Source organism: Macaca fascicularis, chromosome 10 (genome assembly GCF_037993035.2).
Source record: "Macaca fascicularis isolate 582-1 chromosome 10, T2T-MFA8v1.1".
NCBI lineage: Eukaryota > Metazoa > Chordata > Mammalia > Primates > Cercopithecidae > Macaca > Macaca fascicularis.
In genome coordinates this window covers 106608744-106627487 of record NC_088384.1, presented here as the reverse complement: position 1 = coordinate 106627487, position 18744 = coordinate 106608744, and the positions used below count along the sequence as shown (strand labels likewise).

Sequence of the window (18744 nt, the reverse complement as noted above, 5' to 3'; positions counted from 1 at the left end):
GGAACAAAGTGCCTCTGACGGCTGTCCCAGAGTGCACGGTGGATATGTGCACACTCTGAATTCAAGGGCCAGTGCTACTTCCTGGGTGAGTGAATGAGATGGCTCAAAAAGAACAAAAGGGCTAAATGAAAGCAGCAGATGGGGTAAATCCTGTAGGAACTCCTCAAGTTGAGGAACAGAGAAGACACCGACAAGTGAGGTCTAGGATTAGCTAGAGAAGCAGGAGATATAAAAGAAAAGGAAAAAATAGAGTTATTAAAACAGGGAAGAGAATATTCAATAAGCAAACACAGGTCTGCCACACTGAACTGCATTAAAATTAGGATGCAAACTATCCACTGTATTAGCAACAAGGAAGCAGATCTTGTCAAGAATTATTTCAGGCCAGGTGCGGTGGCTCACACCTGTAATCCTAGTACTTTGGGAGTCTGATGTGGGCAGATCACTTGAGGCTAGCCTGGCCAACGTGGTCAACATGCCAACAAGGTCAACAAGCCTGGCCAACATGGTGAAGCCCCATCTCTACCAAAAATACAAAAAATTAGTCGGGCATGATGGCAGGCACCTGTAGTCCCAGCTACTCGGGGGGCTGAGGCAGGAGAATTGCTTGAAGCCGGGAGGCGGAGGTTGCAGTGAGCCAAGACTGTGGCACTGCACTCCAGCCTGGGCGACAGAGCAAGACTCTGTCTGGGGAAAAAAAAAAAAAAGAAAGAAAGAAAGAAAAAGAATTATTTCAGTGGCTTGGTAGCATAGAGCCTCACTTCCCTGGAAGATAAACACAGAGTGACTGGAAGATGAACGATGGGCACAGTGACCTATTTACTTCAAAAATTTCAACTGGAGGAGAGTAAAAAATAGCGGCTGCAGGGGCAGTCTCGGCTGGAGGAAGCTGAGAATGTTGAACTGGCATACAAAAGATGATAATTGGGAGGGCCTGGAATCCATTCCTCAGAGAGTCACCAACCCCTTATTGCGAGATGCCTTGAACAGGCGAGATGGGAAGGGGTCAGGAGCGCAGACTGAAGGTTGCCTCAGACAAGGAGCAAAGGCTCCTTTTCCCCTGTGAGAGAAATGAGGTGGGAAGGATGACAGGTAAGCTTTAGAGCTGATGGCCAGATGCCGAGGGAGACAGATTGGAGATTAAAGACTGGATTTCTAGGGGCTCAATACTGGGAGATTTTTTTCCCAGCAGCACTTAGGAGCCTGGGCCCAGGAAGACAAAGGCAGGTGCGGAGCCTGCTCCAGGGCTAGAGGTGGTAGGTAAGAAGATGGCCACAAGTACAGTGGAGAAGCAGCATCTAAAGTGACTGACCACAGTCTCCACTGCAGAAGGGGGGAAGTGAGGAGGCTGTGGTGGCAGGAGGGGAGAAACAGCTGGAAATCTGAATGAAGGAGAAAACCCAAACTAAAGAAAGTGACTGAGCGAGGGAACATGGAAGCACAGAGGCTGTAACTAGAGAGCAGAAGGTCTGAGCTTAACAATAGGTGAAAGGTAGAGACGACCTCAACAGCCAGGGAGGGAAATAGCTGGAAGAGAGGAACAGGAAGTTCCCTGGGACAGGAGGTGATGATGCTGGGTGGGCTGCCCAAATGCACTGACATGGGCCAGGGGTGACAGAGCCTTGAAATGGAAAGATAGGTTGTGAGCCAGTAAACTATGGGGAGTAGGGAGTGCTGCAAAGGGGCCCATTTAAAATACAACTAAGCTGGGCATGGTGGCTCACACCTGTAATCCCAGCATTTTGGGAGTCCGAGGTGGGAGGCTCACTCAAGCTTAGGAGTTCAAGACCAGCCTGGACAACATGGTAAGACCCTGTACCCAACCAAAAAAAAAATCATTAAAAATAAAATTAAATACAAAAACAGAAGGCAAGCAAGTAAGCAATTCCCCACTATGGCAATTTATTGACTAGAAAGCTTAACTGCTAAGATATATATGCATACAAATACATACACATACACACACCCCCCCTATGTGCTCCCCCACACCCCCCAGGCATTTTCACTCTTCTCAGCAAATCAGAAAACAAAAGCATAATCAACAAACTGGGGTCTTCTCCAGAGTTCAGACTTCTAACCAGGATGCCTTTTTATCACTCATTATTACTCATCCCTTTCTTCAAAACCGCTGCCTCCCCCTGTGATAGTGTGGCCATATAATGCACACTTCAGTGATTCTATCAAGGAGTTTATGAACTATGGGTTTTTTACCCCATACATCTACTTCTGTCACATATGTTCCATGGTATCCACTCACTGACACACAAATGACTCCAAAAGAAAATAGAAAGGGAAAAAAAATCTCACCATTCAAAAAAATAGTCAAAGTACCTTTTTATTCTCCTTTGTCATCCATTTTTAAGGAAAACCTTTCCCCATTCAGATGTTTAAATGATTTGTAGTCAACAACTATTAAAAAAAAAAAATCAAATCCAGGACTACTTCTATATATAATCCTCACAGCTAGAATTAGGAATAGGAAAAAAGGGGAAACGTTTTCACAACTTCAATGGTTTGCAGACAGCTAGTTCTGCTATCTATGTGGCATAGATGGCATAGGGACTGCTTCTATATGACAAGGGAAGAATTTAATACATGTGTGAACAGAAAACGGGGAGCAATCAGGAAATCATTCAGAATTACTCAACATAATTTTTGTATGTAAATTTAAGTAACCAGGCCGGGCGCAGAGGCTCACATCTGTAATCCTAGCACTTTGGGAAGCCGAGGTGGGCGGATCGCCTGAGGTCAGGAGTGCGAGACCACCCTGGCCAACATGGTGAAACCCTGTCTCTATTACAAATACCAAAAATTAGCAGGGTGTAGTGGCAGGTGCCTGTAATCCCAGCTAGTCAGGAGGCTGAGACAGGAGAATTGCTTGAACCTGGGAGGCGGAGATTGCAGTGAGCCGAGACCGCACGATTGCACTCCAGCCTGGGCAACAAGAGCGAAACTCCATCTCAAAAATAAATAAATAAATAAACTTAAGTAACCACAAAAATATCTGTGATCATATCTGAAGTGTTACAATGCCTAAAAATTCAGTCTTATCACTTAGCCATTTAAAAGATAATTATCAGTACACTTGAATTTTTTTAATAAGGTGCTTGACTTGAAAGAATCACTCAAAGCTATCTGTGTACTGAGAATTGCTAATAAGACTACATAGGCCAGGTGCAGTGGCTCACGCCTGTAATCCCAGAAATTTGGGAGGCCGAGGTGGGCGGATCATGAGGTCAGGAGTTCGAGACCAGCCTGACCAACATGGTGAAACCCTGTCTCTACTAAAAACAGCAAAAATTAGCTGGGTGTAGTGGCAGGCGCCTGTAATCCCAGCTACTCAGGAGGCTGAGGCAGCAGAATCACTTGAACCCGGGAGGCGGAGGTTGCAGTGAGTTGAGATCGCGCCACTGCACTCCAACCTGGGTGACAGAGTGAAACTCCATCTCAAAAAAAAAAAAGACGACCACATAATGGGATAAACCAGCCAACATTATTGAAAATATCCCTTGAAATTCACAACAACTAAATGAGACCTTTATTCTCATAGTGTCGGCTGCAAGTCAGTGAGCTAGGCACATATTTTCAATATATTCCTAGTGGGAAGGCTAAAATTTGAAGATTCTTTTAAAAAATCTTTATATATTAAAATATAATTCTGGTTTTTTTTGTACAAATCAAAGATTATCTGCACACATACTTGGATAAAAGTTATCACTTCACTTCAATGAATACTATACTGCCTGCCTACTAATTACAGTGCACTGTTGTTGGTGTTCTAGGGCTACAAAATTTACAATGAAACAAATATTATCCTCCTGGAGAAGACACCTACACAGATGCCTTCACTATCTGGTCTCATGAGCTCAAGGTCATGATGGAATAACCTCCACTAGGCTACCTTTCTGGAAGCATTTAGAGGCCATATGGCAGTCAAGGTTAAAAGTAATGGCAGAGGAAACATAAAAAGGAAGAGAGGAAAAATATATACAATAAGAGAATAATGCATATGCATTGTGTGAGGGGGTAGCAGAGAAAGGTTAAGACCAAAGAGGAAGGAAGTGAAATATGATCTCATCCTTTCAAGCCTAGGTGACACTTAATATGAACAGAGACGGACAAGAAGTCAATCCCAGATTAGGGAGGGACTCAGAGAACATACAGGCTCACTCCTCCTTGTCCTTCAGAACTTCAACTAGATACTATCTTTATACACTTTCCTTTCTTTGTTTTGCCTGTTCCCAATCCCAATTAGATACCCTTTCCTGAGTATCCCCACAGCACCTGGAGCCTAAGCCTGTAAGAGTTCTTATCACCGTAAACTGGGATTATCTTTATGCAGACACTTTGTCTGCTGGACTACTGAACTTCCTAAGGGCAGGTACCAAGTTTTTCTTCCTCACCACATATCCTGACTGCCCAGCACACAGCCTGGTACCTAGTAGTTGTTCATGTATTATTTGTTGAATGACTGAATCAATGGACACTGGCTGCAAGGAGCTTACAATCTAGAGTAGAAAAGCAAATGAAAGATGGACAAAAAGCTTCACAGAGAAATTGGTCCGGAGTGGTTTTAATTTCACATACACAAAAAAGTATAAAGCAGCCATGCTGTCATGCCATATTATCCCAGAGTGCTAAAACACTGAGCTGTTTTTGTCCTTTTGAGAAGGGTTCTCTGAAGCTTCGGAGCATTCTCCGAATGTTCTATATTTAAACACCCCACCACCTACCAGATGCTTCCCCTGGACATCCTCTATTGACATGTTCACAACCAGATCACCATCTTCTTTGCACACCTGTTCCTTTTCCTGTGTCCCCACCTTGGTGAGGGGCTGCATCTTTCATCTAGCTATCTATTTCCCTAATCTGGAACATTCCTTCCATTTCCTTTTCTTCCCCTTCCCCCACATTCAATAAATCACCAAATCCTCCTGATTTGAGACAGTAAGGCATAGAGATTAAAAATACCTGGCCGGGCACGGTGGCTGATGCCGTAATCCCAACACTTTGGGAGGCCGAGGCGGGTGGTCAGGAGTTCAAGACCAGCCTGGCCAACATGATGAAACCCTATCTCTACTAAAAATACCAAAAAAAAAAAAAAAAAAATTAGCCGGGCATGGTGGCAGGCACCTGTAATCCCAGCTACTCGGGAGGCTGAGGCAGGAGAATTACTTGAACTCAGGAGACGGATGTTGCCATGAGCCGAGATCGCGCCATTGCACTCCAGCCTGGGCAACAAGAACAAAACTCCGTCTCATAAATAAATAAATAAACAAAAACAAATACCTTTCCCTTTGGAGAAAGATACAAAACTTAGGATAAAGACCTGGACTGGGTTATAATGGTAAAGAATCATCCTTATCTATTGCTTGTTCTAATTTGCCATACACGACATACCTCTATAGAGTAACAGGTGTTCAAGAAGGATCAAAGAAAAAGCATGTCCTACAACATAAAATGTACTTCTGTTGCTAAAAGGGAGAGACCTTCAACAAGATACATTCCTCCCTGCAACCTGTGTATGGATTTTCTTTTCTTACGGCTATGAGGACAAGGTAGAGAAACCATCTAGTCAGGAAGCTGGACACATGACAAATCGTATCACTCCTGACCAAGTCACAAAACAAGTCATTAAAAACCTTACTTCGTAGTCGTCTCGGTGCAAGCATATTTGGGCAAGTCATTCTTTTATCAGCTCCCATTAGGCCCACCCAATTTAACTTCAAGTTGGTCATCAAAAATAGTTCCTGGAAACAACTGAACATGCGACAGAAATACAGCCACACTCAGTTGCCTGAGGTGGGAAAAAATGGTGGTGGCTTCTAACTTCCTCAAAATAGCAGAAGGGGGCTGAGGATAAAGAGAAAAGAGGAAGAGCAGGATGGGAAGGAGCACCTGGCCAACGATTTTATCCCGGACTTTACGGTCAAGGGCACTCCCTCAGGCCACTAACCCTTTAGCCCTTTGCTTCAATTTTATTGAACGATAATACACCAAATACCTACACAAGGCCAAGCATCACATAACATTAACATCAAGCTTGACGAGAAAACCCAGCTTGGGGTAGGGGTTGCAAACTCAAGTGCTAGGTAGTGCACACCGACAAGGACAGCGTGACCCACTGTGGGACTGTGGTAAACTCTGGAACACACAAATGTCCATCCAAAAGGAGTTGTGTCCCTCAGTCCAGCAGACCACTGCCAGTGCAGGATCAGATGGTGTGATTTTCAGATTTTTCGAGAGAGGCCAGAATCCAGAGTTGCATGTCATTTCTCCTGATTCATTTATAAACGATGGCACAAATTAAACTCTTCTCTTTTTAAAAAAACATTGTGTGAAGCAAGCAAAATATGACTGTCGGTGGCCAATTTGTGACATCTAGGTAAGAGGTTAGAAAACTAGGCAAAGGTCAAAAACTACAAACTCTCTCTTCCTATGTCCTAATAAATCGGGGAGGCTTAGCACAATCCCCTGTCTTTCTTCACAGCCATGTATTTAGAAGCTGAAGCAATGGCCACACTGCCACAGTGCTATTGTGAAGTTGAATCCAGGACACAGGAGAAGACTGAGGGCCTGAGACCTCACTGTCCTCCTAAAACATTTCCTGCTATTATAGACCAATTGATAGTATATAATAAATAGCGCTTCATGTAAAGGACTTTGCACAGTGCCTGAGGCACAACGCAGAATTCAATAAATGTTAGCTATTAGTGGGTTTTATCCTGAACAAGGGTAGAACATGCCACAGACTGTGTGTGTTTCTCTCTCAAATGGAAGATTTTTTAGTCCAATTACAAAATCCAACATTCCTCTTTAGACAAAAGAAGAATTTCAAAAGGAACTACATTCATCCATGTGGCATTCAGGAATTTTAAAATATAATGTGGTTTATGTCCCAACAGGGCATTTTATTATTTTTAAGGAAATAATGGTTTTTTTTAAGCTTTAATTTGAGTTAGTATGAAATTTTAAAGTTCTGTCCCACTTTTAGATCGGGGGATCAGGAAAAGCCACATAATGCTACCAAATCCCGCATGAGTAGGCCATTTTTTCCAGAAAGATCACCCCACGCTCTGGTCTCCTCCTGTGACCGTGTCTTTGTAGAATGTGAGACCCAGGTAATGCTATATAGCTGTCTAGTCTAATGACTACATTTTACAGATCTTGTATGTAACTCCTCAAAATCCCACAACAGTCAAAGGCAGAGTCACAATCCAAACCCGGTGTCCTGAGTTGTCTTCTTCCATGACCTCACATGTCCCCTCCTGTGAGTAGTGCACATGTTCAGGGTGGCTGCTTCAGGCGAGCAGGGCAGCTTGAGACTAAAGCTCTGAAACACAACTGTTCTGTGTGAAACTAACCAACACTGGAGACAGATACAGGCACCTACCCTTAGGAGCAAAATGTTCTATCAACCAAGGGCACAGGCTGGGGAAGGTTTCCTACACACAGCCCAGCAGAGTCTTGCTTCTATACATTGCAGGCATGGTCAAAATCTTTTAAAAATCCTCTAATATCAACTGTGCCTTTTTAACCACTGACTTGGAACAAGAATTCCATACCTGTATGAAAGAATTTACTTGCTGGAAAAGTAGAAGTGTCACAAAGCAAAGGAATCAAGGTTTTTTTTTTTTTTTTTTTTTTTTGAGATGGAGTTTCACTCTTGTTGCAGAGGCTGGAGTGCAATGGTGCGATCTCAGCTCCCGGCAACCTCTGGCTCCCAGGTTCAAGTGATTCTCCTGCCTCAGCCTCCCAAGTAGCTGGGATTACAGGCATGCACCACCATGCTCAGCTAATTTTGTATTTTTAGTAGAGATAGGGTTTCACCATGTTGGTCAGGCCAGTCTTGAACTCCCAACCTCAAGTGATCCACCCACCTCGGCTCCCAAAGTGCTGGGATTACAGGCGTGAGCCACCGCGCCTGGCCGGAATCAAAGATTTTTAAATACTGTCACTATGCTTCAAACTGTCCAACTTCCAAAGTACTGAGAAAATATTTTTTGAAATGTAGCCAAGTATAGAATATAGACTGTGTCCTACATTCAAAAGTTGTCTTTCTAGAAAGCATGTTTTAATGGCAAAGGATACAAAGCAAGCTGTAAAAAGAGACTAAAATTAGCTAAAACCGCAAATAACTTAACATACTTATCACTTCCTTATGATCAACCTACAAAAATCAAACTTTAAAGGCACTTACAAAACCAAAGGTGGGAGGCCAGCTGCGCCCTTTAACTTTAGCTCTACCCTTTCCTCCTTCTAACATGGACCCTGGCACGTAAACATTGCCAGACAATGACATTGTATTAATGTGAAGGCGAGCAAGCACCAGGGAAACCACGGGAGCTCAGTTTTGCACTGTAAATAAAACAGCATGTACCACGCAGTTCTTAAGTGGTTAGAAAGGTAACTACCTCCTCAAACTGAAGATGGGAAATGAAGATGAAGGCCCACACCCATCTCCAGCTGCATTTCACAGACAGCTAAGGACATACCACACTCCCACTTCAAACCAAAGTATTCTTCCATCTTCTAAAGCCATCTATTTCCTACTTTCAAAAGCAACATCTTCCAAGTCTATTGGGAAACCAAAAGTTTGTCACCATTCGAGTAGTGGAACAAGTTGCAAAATGAGGCTTAGTTGACAAATATATAATCTTGGGGGAAAAAAGTCACTGGGTTTGTTAAACTACATCTACTTTTTCAGTGATTCTCTCTCTGAGTGTATTAACTATGTCTGGTAAGTTTTGTGATAAATTTTTTGGAGACACTTCAAGCTCACAAAGGATGAAAACAAGTGGTTAAGGATGAGAAGAGAACCTACCAATACCACTGTGCACACTCCAACATTGTTACTCAAACTTTCAAAAGCATTTTCATCAGCAGGTAGAGAAATAGGGGCAAGTAGCAGACCTGGGTAGTTATTTGTGGTGTGAACAGGACAAACAAAATACTGATAATGGCACCAATATTCCTAAGATTTATCCAAGAAAAACTGTCAGTAAGGCATGAAGGAATATTTAGAAATGCTCAGAAATGATACCATGATAGGTACATAAAAGGGCCCATTAAAACCCAGCATTCTAGGGATGTGGATTCTCAAGGAATGTTCAAGAGCAACTCTTAGGTGTGGCTAAACCAGCTTGCACGCTGGGGACTGCTCCAAAAATTTGGTTCTGTGCTTGTATAAACCTGATGTAGCTTAATGTAACTTCCTGATCTTGGCCCCATTCTGCCTCACCCCACCTCGGAGGATGATCCTTAACACTCTGGCAACAGGGAGGCAGCGTCCAGGTAGTGGAGAACAATAATAGTAATGCTCTTAACTCAAAAGTCCTGTCAAGATACAGTTCAGATCAGAGTAAAAAACAACAAAGCAAAACAATGACAACAACAACAAACCAAAAAATGATATTCCCTCCCCAGGCCCGAAAAAAAATTCACAGGGTACCTTCTTAGAGGCCGCTTTTCTCTATGCAAAAGTTAGCCACAAAAATATTTATGACTCAGTGAAGGCGTATTTTCCCTTTATCCTTACAGAAGCAAACTAAGTCCTGACTATTTGAAAAGTAAAACAGTAGTTGACAGTGACAAATATTCAACCATCAAGGAGAATTAAAGCTAATTTACCACGTTATGCTAAATGCAGTTTGCTTATCTGTTCTCGAGTGAAGTTATATTCAGAAGTGACTTCATCCTTAGACATTTTTAAGTAACCCACGTTTGTAAGAGAACTCTATTTGGAGTAATTAGTTGATGTTCACTTTCCTGTAAGAAATTCGCAATAGTGTACAATCCTGTAACCAGTGCCCATCTGAATAAAAATTAGCTAAGCTGTTTGCTATAATTTAACATGGTGACTTTTAAGTAAGATTCTGCAAAAGGAAGAGATGTGCCAATAAAAGATCCATTAAGAAAGAAAAAATGTCGAAAAACATTTCTTAACAGAGATAAGGGAAGAGTTTTCCTTTTCTAATCACTAAGAAATTTTTTAAAATTATTTTGAAGACCTAGTTTTGCTATGCTCATCTTATCTTTGCGAATGACGTTGCTCACCCACAAAAGCCACAAACACAGCCGAGGCTTCCTTCTTCATCTGTGAAAGTAAAACATACCTCAGTCTCTAGGAAGAAATATCTGAAAAGTAAAGACAAGGAGACAGGGACACAAGCCTACTTGGGGCCCAAAACTTTACTTCAACAAGTGGTTAATCCTCAAGAAGGATTTAGAATTTTCCAGCACTAGATTCAGAGTAGTAAAGAATATGTTTATTTCTCAGAGAAAATGTAGACCTTAAGTGTCCCTTTGCCATGTTTACTCTGAGTCCATATTACAGAGCTGACTTCAGAGCACTAATTCTATCTAATTACCATAGGGTATCCATAAAACCTTACTGCCTTGGTAAAACCATAAGCATTCAGTATATCGAACCATGTCACCCATTTGTCTCTTAAAAAAAGGATTGGGCCGGGCACAGCAGCTCAGCCTGTAATTCCAACACTTTGGGAGCCTGGGGCAGACAGATGGCTTAAGCCCAGGAGTTCAACACCAGCCTGGGCAACACAGCAAAATCCCATCTCTACTCCAAAAAAAATACAAAAGTTAGCTGGCCGTGATGGCACATGCCCATAGTCCCAGCTACTTGGGAGGCGGAGGTGCGAGGATCACTTGAACCCAGGAGGTGGAGGTTGCAGTGAGCCAAGATTGTGCCACTGCACTCCAGCCTGGATGACAGAGCAAGATCCTATCTCAAAAAAAAAAAAAAGTATTAAAAAAATAAATTTTAAAAGGACTTTATAAATAAATTTATAAGTACTTGGTATTATTTTATTTGTAGTGTGACTTGTACCAAAGCGCAGACATCAATAGATTTGATGGCTACAGTTTTCTTTGGTTGTTTCAGGGCAGGAGGGAATCTTCCATGTGAAATGGACTTGTTTCCAGTTTTCATACAATCAAAATTTACAAGCTGTCAGCAAGATACTCATGATTATGTCAAGCTGCTTTGAAAAAGGAGAGGGCACCAGCTAGTAAACTCTGAAGACCATTTCTACACAAAGTAAAGCATTATTTCTAAAATCCTGGAGACTTAGGTACTTTCTTCTCAAATATAGCAGATGTGTCAACTATCATATTATTCAAATGAAACTTAGACCAGATTTAGGTTTCCTCCTAAAATTACAACATAAAGGGCAGCTATTCTTTGCGTACCTAGTTAGGGTTGAAGCTTTCGTAAATTCTCAAGAATCAGTTCCTCTATCTTTTACAGGAAAAGCCACCCAATTGCTACTTGAGAGAAAAACTGCAAAGGGACAGCGTCCGTGTCAGGGCTACTCATTTTCCCACATTACTAAGTCAAATGAACTCCATTTATCAAAAACGTTTCATGCCCCTTGGGAAAAAACACCCCATTCTTTTGAGTTGTTAACTATACTCACAAACCTCCTATAAATTTTTGAGCCTAATCGTACCCACCCACACCTTACCAAACTGAGTAACCGCTGCAGTGTTTACAAGGAGTATTCAGGAACATTAAATTCTATTTGTGAGTACATTAAAGATTTTTATTACTTGACCTGAACTTAACGATCTGTTAGTCCAGGATCACTTTGACAAAGGGAGAAATCAAAACCCAAAGAAAGTAAGGGACTCACTCAGCACTGTTAGTATGACAGCTGAGACTACAACTATACCCAGACACAGGGGACACTAGAAAAAGCAAAACATGAAACTACTCTCTTGGCCCTAAGGGTGGTCTGATCAAAGGCCAAAAAGTGTCATTACCATTTATAGTTCGAAAAAAAAAAAAAATCAAAGACTTGGTAACGGTCACTATTTTATGGCGAACTATATTTTATATCCCAAAATCAAAAAATATTTTACAAACCAACCACATGCAAAAGCCCGCTAGAAGGCTTGTGAGAACCAGTGAGGAGTGATGACGGCAGAGGAATTCAACAATTCTTAGAGAGACAAACATATTACCTCCAAGTTGCCTGTAAGGTTCACCTTAGGCCAAGTACAAATTTATTGTTACATTTAAAGCTTCTGTGAAACAAATCAGTGGTATCAGCTTCTACTGGATAAGAATGCCAGCCTTTCTTCCAAAGCCACTACAGCAGGCAATACTAAATTACCTCATTAGGCCATGATTCAAAATGTGCTAGGACTTTCTCCCAGAGTGACCTCTGCTATTGGTACTAATGTGGGCTAATCTATTAGTCTCCATCATTGCCCCCCTAGAGTGGGAGCCAGGAACCATGTTTTGTACATCTTTATACCATCAGGCTAGCAAAGTACTGACCACCAATTCAATCCCAACTTCTGTTAGGTACCTACTCTGTGCCAGGAGCAGAGGACTTCGAGATGAATGAGAAAGATAGAACAGGTGGCCTCGGGAAGCTTGGGCTCCGCTGGAGATAGACCTGGGATATAAAGTAGCAGCTACAGCGGGCACAGTGTCTCATACCTATGATCCCAGCACTTTGGGAGGCCAAAGCAGGAGGTTTGCTTGAGCCCAGGAGTTTGAGACCAGCCTGGGCAATATAGTGAGACCTTGACTTTATAAAAATTTTTTTAAAAATTTTACAGACGTAGCTACAATGACAGCAGGACTTTAGAAGAGATATGTGCCAGCTTGTATGAAAACACACAGGTGATGGAGTAAAACTCCGGTGCAAGGAAGCACACATTTGAGCTGGAAGACGCAAGCTAGACTGAATGGGAGAGGCATCCTCAACAAAGTACTTAGCAAAGGTATAGAGGAATGAAGGGTGAGGATGAGTTTGGAGAATGCTGCCTTTTCTTGTCTGGCTAGAATGGAAGCCACATGGGAGGCAAGGACTGGAAGCTGGCTGCCATGCTAAGGAGGAGTTTGGACTTTACAAGCGTTATGAAAGAATCAGAAGTAGTTACACAGAGGAGTGACAGGCTCAGGTCTGGTTTTAGAACAATTAATTACTCTAGTGATGATGGGACCATATTAACGGGTAACCGGTTTCAATCATTTCTGCAGTGTGAAACTAGAAACCATTGCAGGCTCATAAGCAACATCTGAGAACCTAGACTACTAGCGTGGTGGAAAGGATGCCATAGTAACCAACCAATGAAATGTGGCAGAGGGAATCATCATACTCCAAAGTCCCCAACCCTTCTGGATACTCAAAATGTGAACATGGAATGGCTGGTGCCAAACTACATCATCTGGGAACAATGACCCAGCTAGAATTCCAATTTTCCTGAACAGGGGCAGCATAAAGCAACATGCCCAGCCTATTTGCCAGTAGTAGTTGTTACCAGAAACAAATCAGCATAAACACTGTAGGGAGGAATGTCAAATTGTGCAAAATATATATAGGCTCAGGCAGGCCTCAGAGAAAGTACCTGTAAGCCAGGCATGGTGGCTCACGCCTGCAATCCCAACTTCGGGAGGCCAAGGTGGGAGGATCGCTTGAAGCCAGGAGTTCAAGACCAACCTGGGCAACACAGCAAAACCCCATCTCTATTTTTAAAAAGAAAGAAAGAAAAAGCACTGCTAGGAACAAAAATTGCCAAAAGGATTCTGTAATCTACAAGATCAGAGGACAGTTTTCTTTAACAAAGAGAAAAGGGAAAGAATCACAAAAGAAAAGGCCATTATTTCAGTAGCTAAGTCAAAAAACCTCCACAGGAAATTTCTTATTCATTTCTACTGTGAAATTCAGTACACATTCAATTACATTATTCAATACTAGGTATTTTAATAGGTTTTGAGGAGCTATTCATGATAAAATGCAAAATGGAGGAGAAGCAACGGCAGATAACTTGAGGCTAAGAAAAAGCGGCATTACCATTACCCCCCAACTGACTTTTTGGAACCATCTGGTATGGTTTACTTACTTCCAAAAACATCAAAGTATTCCTATAAAAATGCCAGTGATGTCAAATAACAATAGCAAAAAGTTCTTCCCTTCACTATTTCTACTTGTGTTCCCAGTTAATTTAATATCAGTCCAGACAATTACAAAGGTATTTACACCATTTCCAAAGTACTGATCAGACACCTAAATTTAGTTCACTCAAACCAGGGCTAAACAAGAACATTTAGATCTAATGGGTCACTCAAGATGACTAGAACTTCCCAGTCTCTCCATGTCATTTCCGTTGTCTTTTTTTTTTTAAGTGAAGTGAGTCATAGTGTATAGGTCTTTCTCCTTTGCATAAAATAGTTTTTTTTTCCTCTGAAGAAAATGGTATTTAAGTAAACGTTATTGGCAAATTTTAATATTCATCTTTTTGGAATATAACAACATAAGCTGTGTATCAGTAAGGAATTTTAGTGAATTATTGTTACACAGTTTTAACCTAGTCCGGCATTAGATTGTATTTCATAATGAAAACAGCTATAAAAACAAATGTCAACTGGAAGAGTGGCCCATTTTACAAAGCCTGCCTCTAACATGAATAAATCTTGCCTTCATGTCACAAGCTACTATTGCAGTCCCCTTTATCTGAAACAATCAAATCATTCACACTGAAATATAGTGAATGGTGTCAGAGAATCAAAGAATTTACAGATGAGAAAACAAGCAAAACACCGGACCCAACCCCTCTTAAACTACAGATGGAGGGCAGCACATGAGCTATTCTTTTCATTCACTCAACCCTCTCTCCTCTCATTCTAGCTCAGTAAAACCAATCTATTTTCCTCATCTGGGCTCGCTCTCTCCTCTTAGACAGCTAGGCCCAATCTAGCAACGGGATGATCTGAAAGTGCTTAAATGCTAGAAAACAATGTCTTTAAAGCCATCTATATACACTATCAAAGCTGACTTTTTGTAGACCTAGATGCTTACTAGCATCTATGCTATTCATTAAAAATACGGTTATGCTCACTTTATCAAATTGACCTAGCAAAGAATCTCTGCCTGAAAATTTGTTTTCTAAGCCACCACATTCCTCAGCACTCAAAAGTCCTCTTCACTCTTGATTCTTTCCCCAATAGTTTTCAAGTTTTTACATCTTTTTGTTCTAATTAGAAAATAAGTTAGAATAACTGACCTGTTTACCAAGTTGTAAGCAAAAATTACATTATTTCTCTAATCACAATAGGCTAGGCAAGCTCAAAGTATGACTTTGTATAAGGCTGCCCTCATTTCGACATCTATAAAATATTAATTTTTTAACCTTCCATTTTCTATCAATTGTAAACACATTTCTTTGAATCTCTGAAAAATAATGGTTTTGGTAAACTGATACACACCTTGGAAAGTCAGCCACTTTAGACTCAAGGTCATTTGAACTCTGTTTCAGAAAACCCTACAGTTGTATGACAAAGAGTTACTTTTACACTTAGAAAGGAGAAAAGCTTCTGATTTCAAGATTCTAGAAAAGAAAAATACCCATACAGTGGAGGTGAGAAAAGCCCTCCGTGACAATTCTCCAAGACCAAAAGAAACTACCTCCGGGAATGTGGCAATCCATTAAGAAACAGGGAAAATCTCAACACCTTGACTAACTTGTGGAGTTTACTTATGGCAGAAAAACTTATGAACAATGAAGGAAATGAATTGAAGACTGACACACTCCATGCTAGTTGCATGCTTAATACAGTTTTAACAATGCTTGGGTGACAGGTCAGCCCACTCTGGCTTTAAATTGTAAGAAATAAAATTCAACTAAGAACTAAGTTACAATACGTATTTCTTGTTGTCAACTCAGTCAGTTTCAGTGGAAAGACTTCTCCACAATGCTTCCACTGTGATGGGATGTATCATAATCAACTCCAACACTTCAGATCAACAATTTTCATTTAAAGGCACTTTAGACTCTACTGCATTAAACTGATGCAGAAAATTTGTCTACACATTCTCAAAGTCACTTGTGGAATTCATTCAACTAATTCAGAGACCAGATATGGCATACAAATTTTATATACTGATCAATCATACTTATTAGTATATAGATTACAGTGGTTAGAAATATTAGTCTAGCAGAAACTAATATACACACTACAGTTCAAATAAAAAGAGTCCTGTCAAATAAGCTTGATGTAAATCCACATGAAAATCAAGGCTGCCAAAAAAAGGCTTTTGTTAGTCAAGCATACCAAAGAACTGCTTAAACCTTTTTTCCTTTCTAAGCAGTGCTCAAAATAGATTTTAATACTACAGCTGATGGATCTCACAATTTGCCTTTTGAGCCTATAAGCTGAAACCAGAATCAACTGCCGTCTCCCTTTACACAAGTAACAAAATCTCTCTATTCTGTATATCGCTTAAGATACTGTGCAAGTGTGGTTTTAGTATATCTTCACAACCCCCGCAATGACATTTAATTGGGAGTATGTATTTTCTTCAGAGGATTTAGCTGCTTGTGAAAGGAAGAGCTCTTTGTGTTTTTAACTATTTGTTTTACAGATCTATGAGAAATCCTACTTTCCTAACTTTTTAACACACAAGGAGATGAAGACTCCTAAGACAAGGTCATCTCTGCCATGACCAAAGACTAAGCTGCTCACTGAGGAAAGACGCTATTTTAGAGAGGGTTAAAACGTTAACCTTCCTGATTCCCTGCCTGAAAGGATAATATCATGGCCCCAATGGAGTGGGTACCGCAGGCCTCCTGGCTAGAAGGTTCTTTAGCCCCATATTATCATGGTTTTCTGCTCCTTTTGGTTCAGCTCACAAAGCAAATGTCTCTTCCTTTGACAGGCCTTCCCTGATCCCCTTCTCTAAGGTAGCCGGCTTTCTATGCAGTCACCCTGTACCCCGTTAGGAATTCGTTCTCTTCACAGCACTTGTCTCTATCTGAAATTATTTGCTTTTGTGTTTGATTGCCCTATTCGACTCTACGCTCCACTAAGGCTAGCATCTTGCCTGTCCTGTTTAGCAAACACCATCTCCAATGCCTAAGCGGTGCCTAGCACAGAATAAGCTCGCCAACTCCTATCCAATAAATGAATGAACAGAAAGGGGGAAGGGGACAGTCATCCCTGGGACTCGACGCACACTGAGACTAGGGAAAAGGAAATGTGAAGGAGGGAGGGGGGGAGTAACCTTTTTCCCCAGGGAGACAAAGGAAGAGAGTCTGAGGTGGTCCAGTCCAGAAAAGGAAACAGTGGGGGTGCTAAATCACCCCAGGGGACAAAGAGTGGACAGGCAGGGGGCGGGGTCGGGGTGCGAGGGATTCGCGTTGAGCACAGACAGGCGATCCCCGGCTTGAGAGATCACCCGGGCTGCAGAACAGGAGGGAGGTGGGGGATCGAAGGGGGCTCCGAGGCTGCGGCGAGAAACAGGCCCACCCCGGGGACAAAAGGGGGGGGGGGGGGACGCAGTGCGTCGCTGTCCCATCGAATCCTCAAGCAGGAGGAGCGAGGCAGAGGGCAAGACCCAGAGGGAGTCTGGAGCCTGGGAGTCTGAGGGGATGTTCAAGCGGCCTAAGCGAAGGGCCCGCCACGCTCCGCGGCGCTCCCGCACCTGGTAAATGGCCGCCCAGCTCCCGGACTTGTCGATCTGCTCGAACTCCTTTTCCATCTCCATGACGGGCCAGGGCGGCTGCTGCGCCTCCTTCTCGGCCCACTGCGCAGTCCGCCGCTGTAGGCCGCGTCGCGCTCTTAGCCCTGAGGTCCGCAGCAAGCACCGACTGCTGCCGCTACCGCCGCCCTAGCCGCCGCGGCTTCTTCATGTCAACCGGCAGCCGGAACTACGCACCGCGCCTGCCAGGGGCTCCGCCCCCGAGCAGAAGGACCAATCAGCGATCGAAAATGTCGACAAGCACTTCCGCGGGGAGGAGCCGGGGGAGGTGCTAGGGGAAGTGGCCCCAGCACCGCGAGATATCTAATTGCGCGCGCTCCCTCCTCCGCTCCGGGGCTTTGGGCTCGGGCGTGGCGCGCGCCCGTTGCTTAGGCGACCCCGGGAGCCCTGCCCACGGCGCGTGGGCTCTCCAGGCCCGGGAGGGCCTTGAGTTCCAGCCTCCACCCGGCCCGTTGAGTCACAGAGTGAGTGGCCTTAAAGTAGTCATGCACCTCCTTTCCTGCAGGGCCTGGGCCCCGGCCTCGGTAATCCAACCTGGAGTATGGGCGGAGGGCACCGTGCTCTATTTCCTGCCTCCCAGCTCTGGCCAGATGTCTGCCCTCTTTTCATGAAACTCAGTGTCATGTTTCACCACGCTGCTGGGGAACCCACTACTCTCTAAGGGTAGTGTCCCTGTCTGAAACGCAGAATTTCCACTTGGGTGATGCAGGAATGAATGGATAGGGATGGAAGGATTTTAAGTGTTTCCCAGAGTATCAAGGAACTCCTGCTCAGACTGAACTAAGCAGAGCACAAATTCCACGGTGCGTTATGTTAAATAAAAATCATAGGAGCCCAGGCGCGGTGGCTTATGTCTGTAATCCCAGCACTTTGGGAGGCAGAGGCAGGCGGATGCCTTGAGGCCAGGAGTTCCAGACCAGCCTGGGTAACATAATGAGAACTCGTCACTACTAAAAGTTAAAAAATTAGCCGGTGTGGTGGGGCCCAGCTGCTGGGGACTGAGGCAGGATGATCACCTGAGCCCAGAAGGTGGAAGCTGCAGTGAGCTGTTTTGGCGCCACTGCACTCCACCTTGGGTGACAGAGCGAGACCCTGTCTTAAAAAAAAAAAAAAGGGCTGGGTGCGGTGGCTCACACCTGTAATCCTAACACTTTGGGAGGCCGAGGCAGGTGGATCAGCTGAGGTCAGGAGTCCCAGACCAGCCTGACCAACATGGTGAAACCCGGTTTCT

General features: G+C 43.1%; 1 protein-coding gene across 3 annotated transcripts in view; it reads right to left on the bottom strand.

Annotated features, from left to right (window-relative positions):
* PTPN1 (protein tyrosine phosphatase non-receptor type 1) overlaps positions 1–17686 on the bottom strand; it is a 74066-nt gene extending 56380 nt beyond the window's left edge. For all 3 annotated transcript variants that reach the window (XM_065523300.1, XM_005569339.4, XM_045363127.2), the window contains exon 1: positions 17457–17686. Coding sequence is in view for 2 of the 3 variants with exons in the window: in XM_005569339.4 (XP_005569396.1) it covers positions 17457–17519 (63 nt within the window). In the remaining variant the exon portion in view is untranslated. The remainder of the gene's footprint in view (positions 1–17456) is intronic.
* Between the last annotated feature and the right edge of the window lie 1058 nt (positions 17687–18744).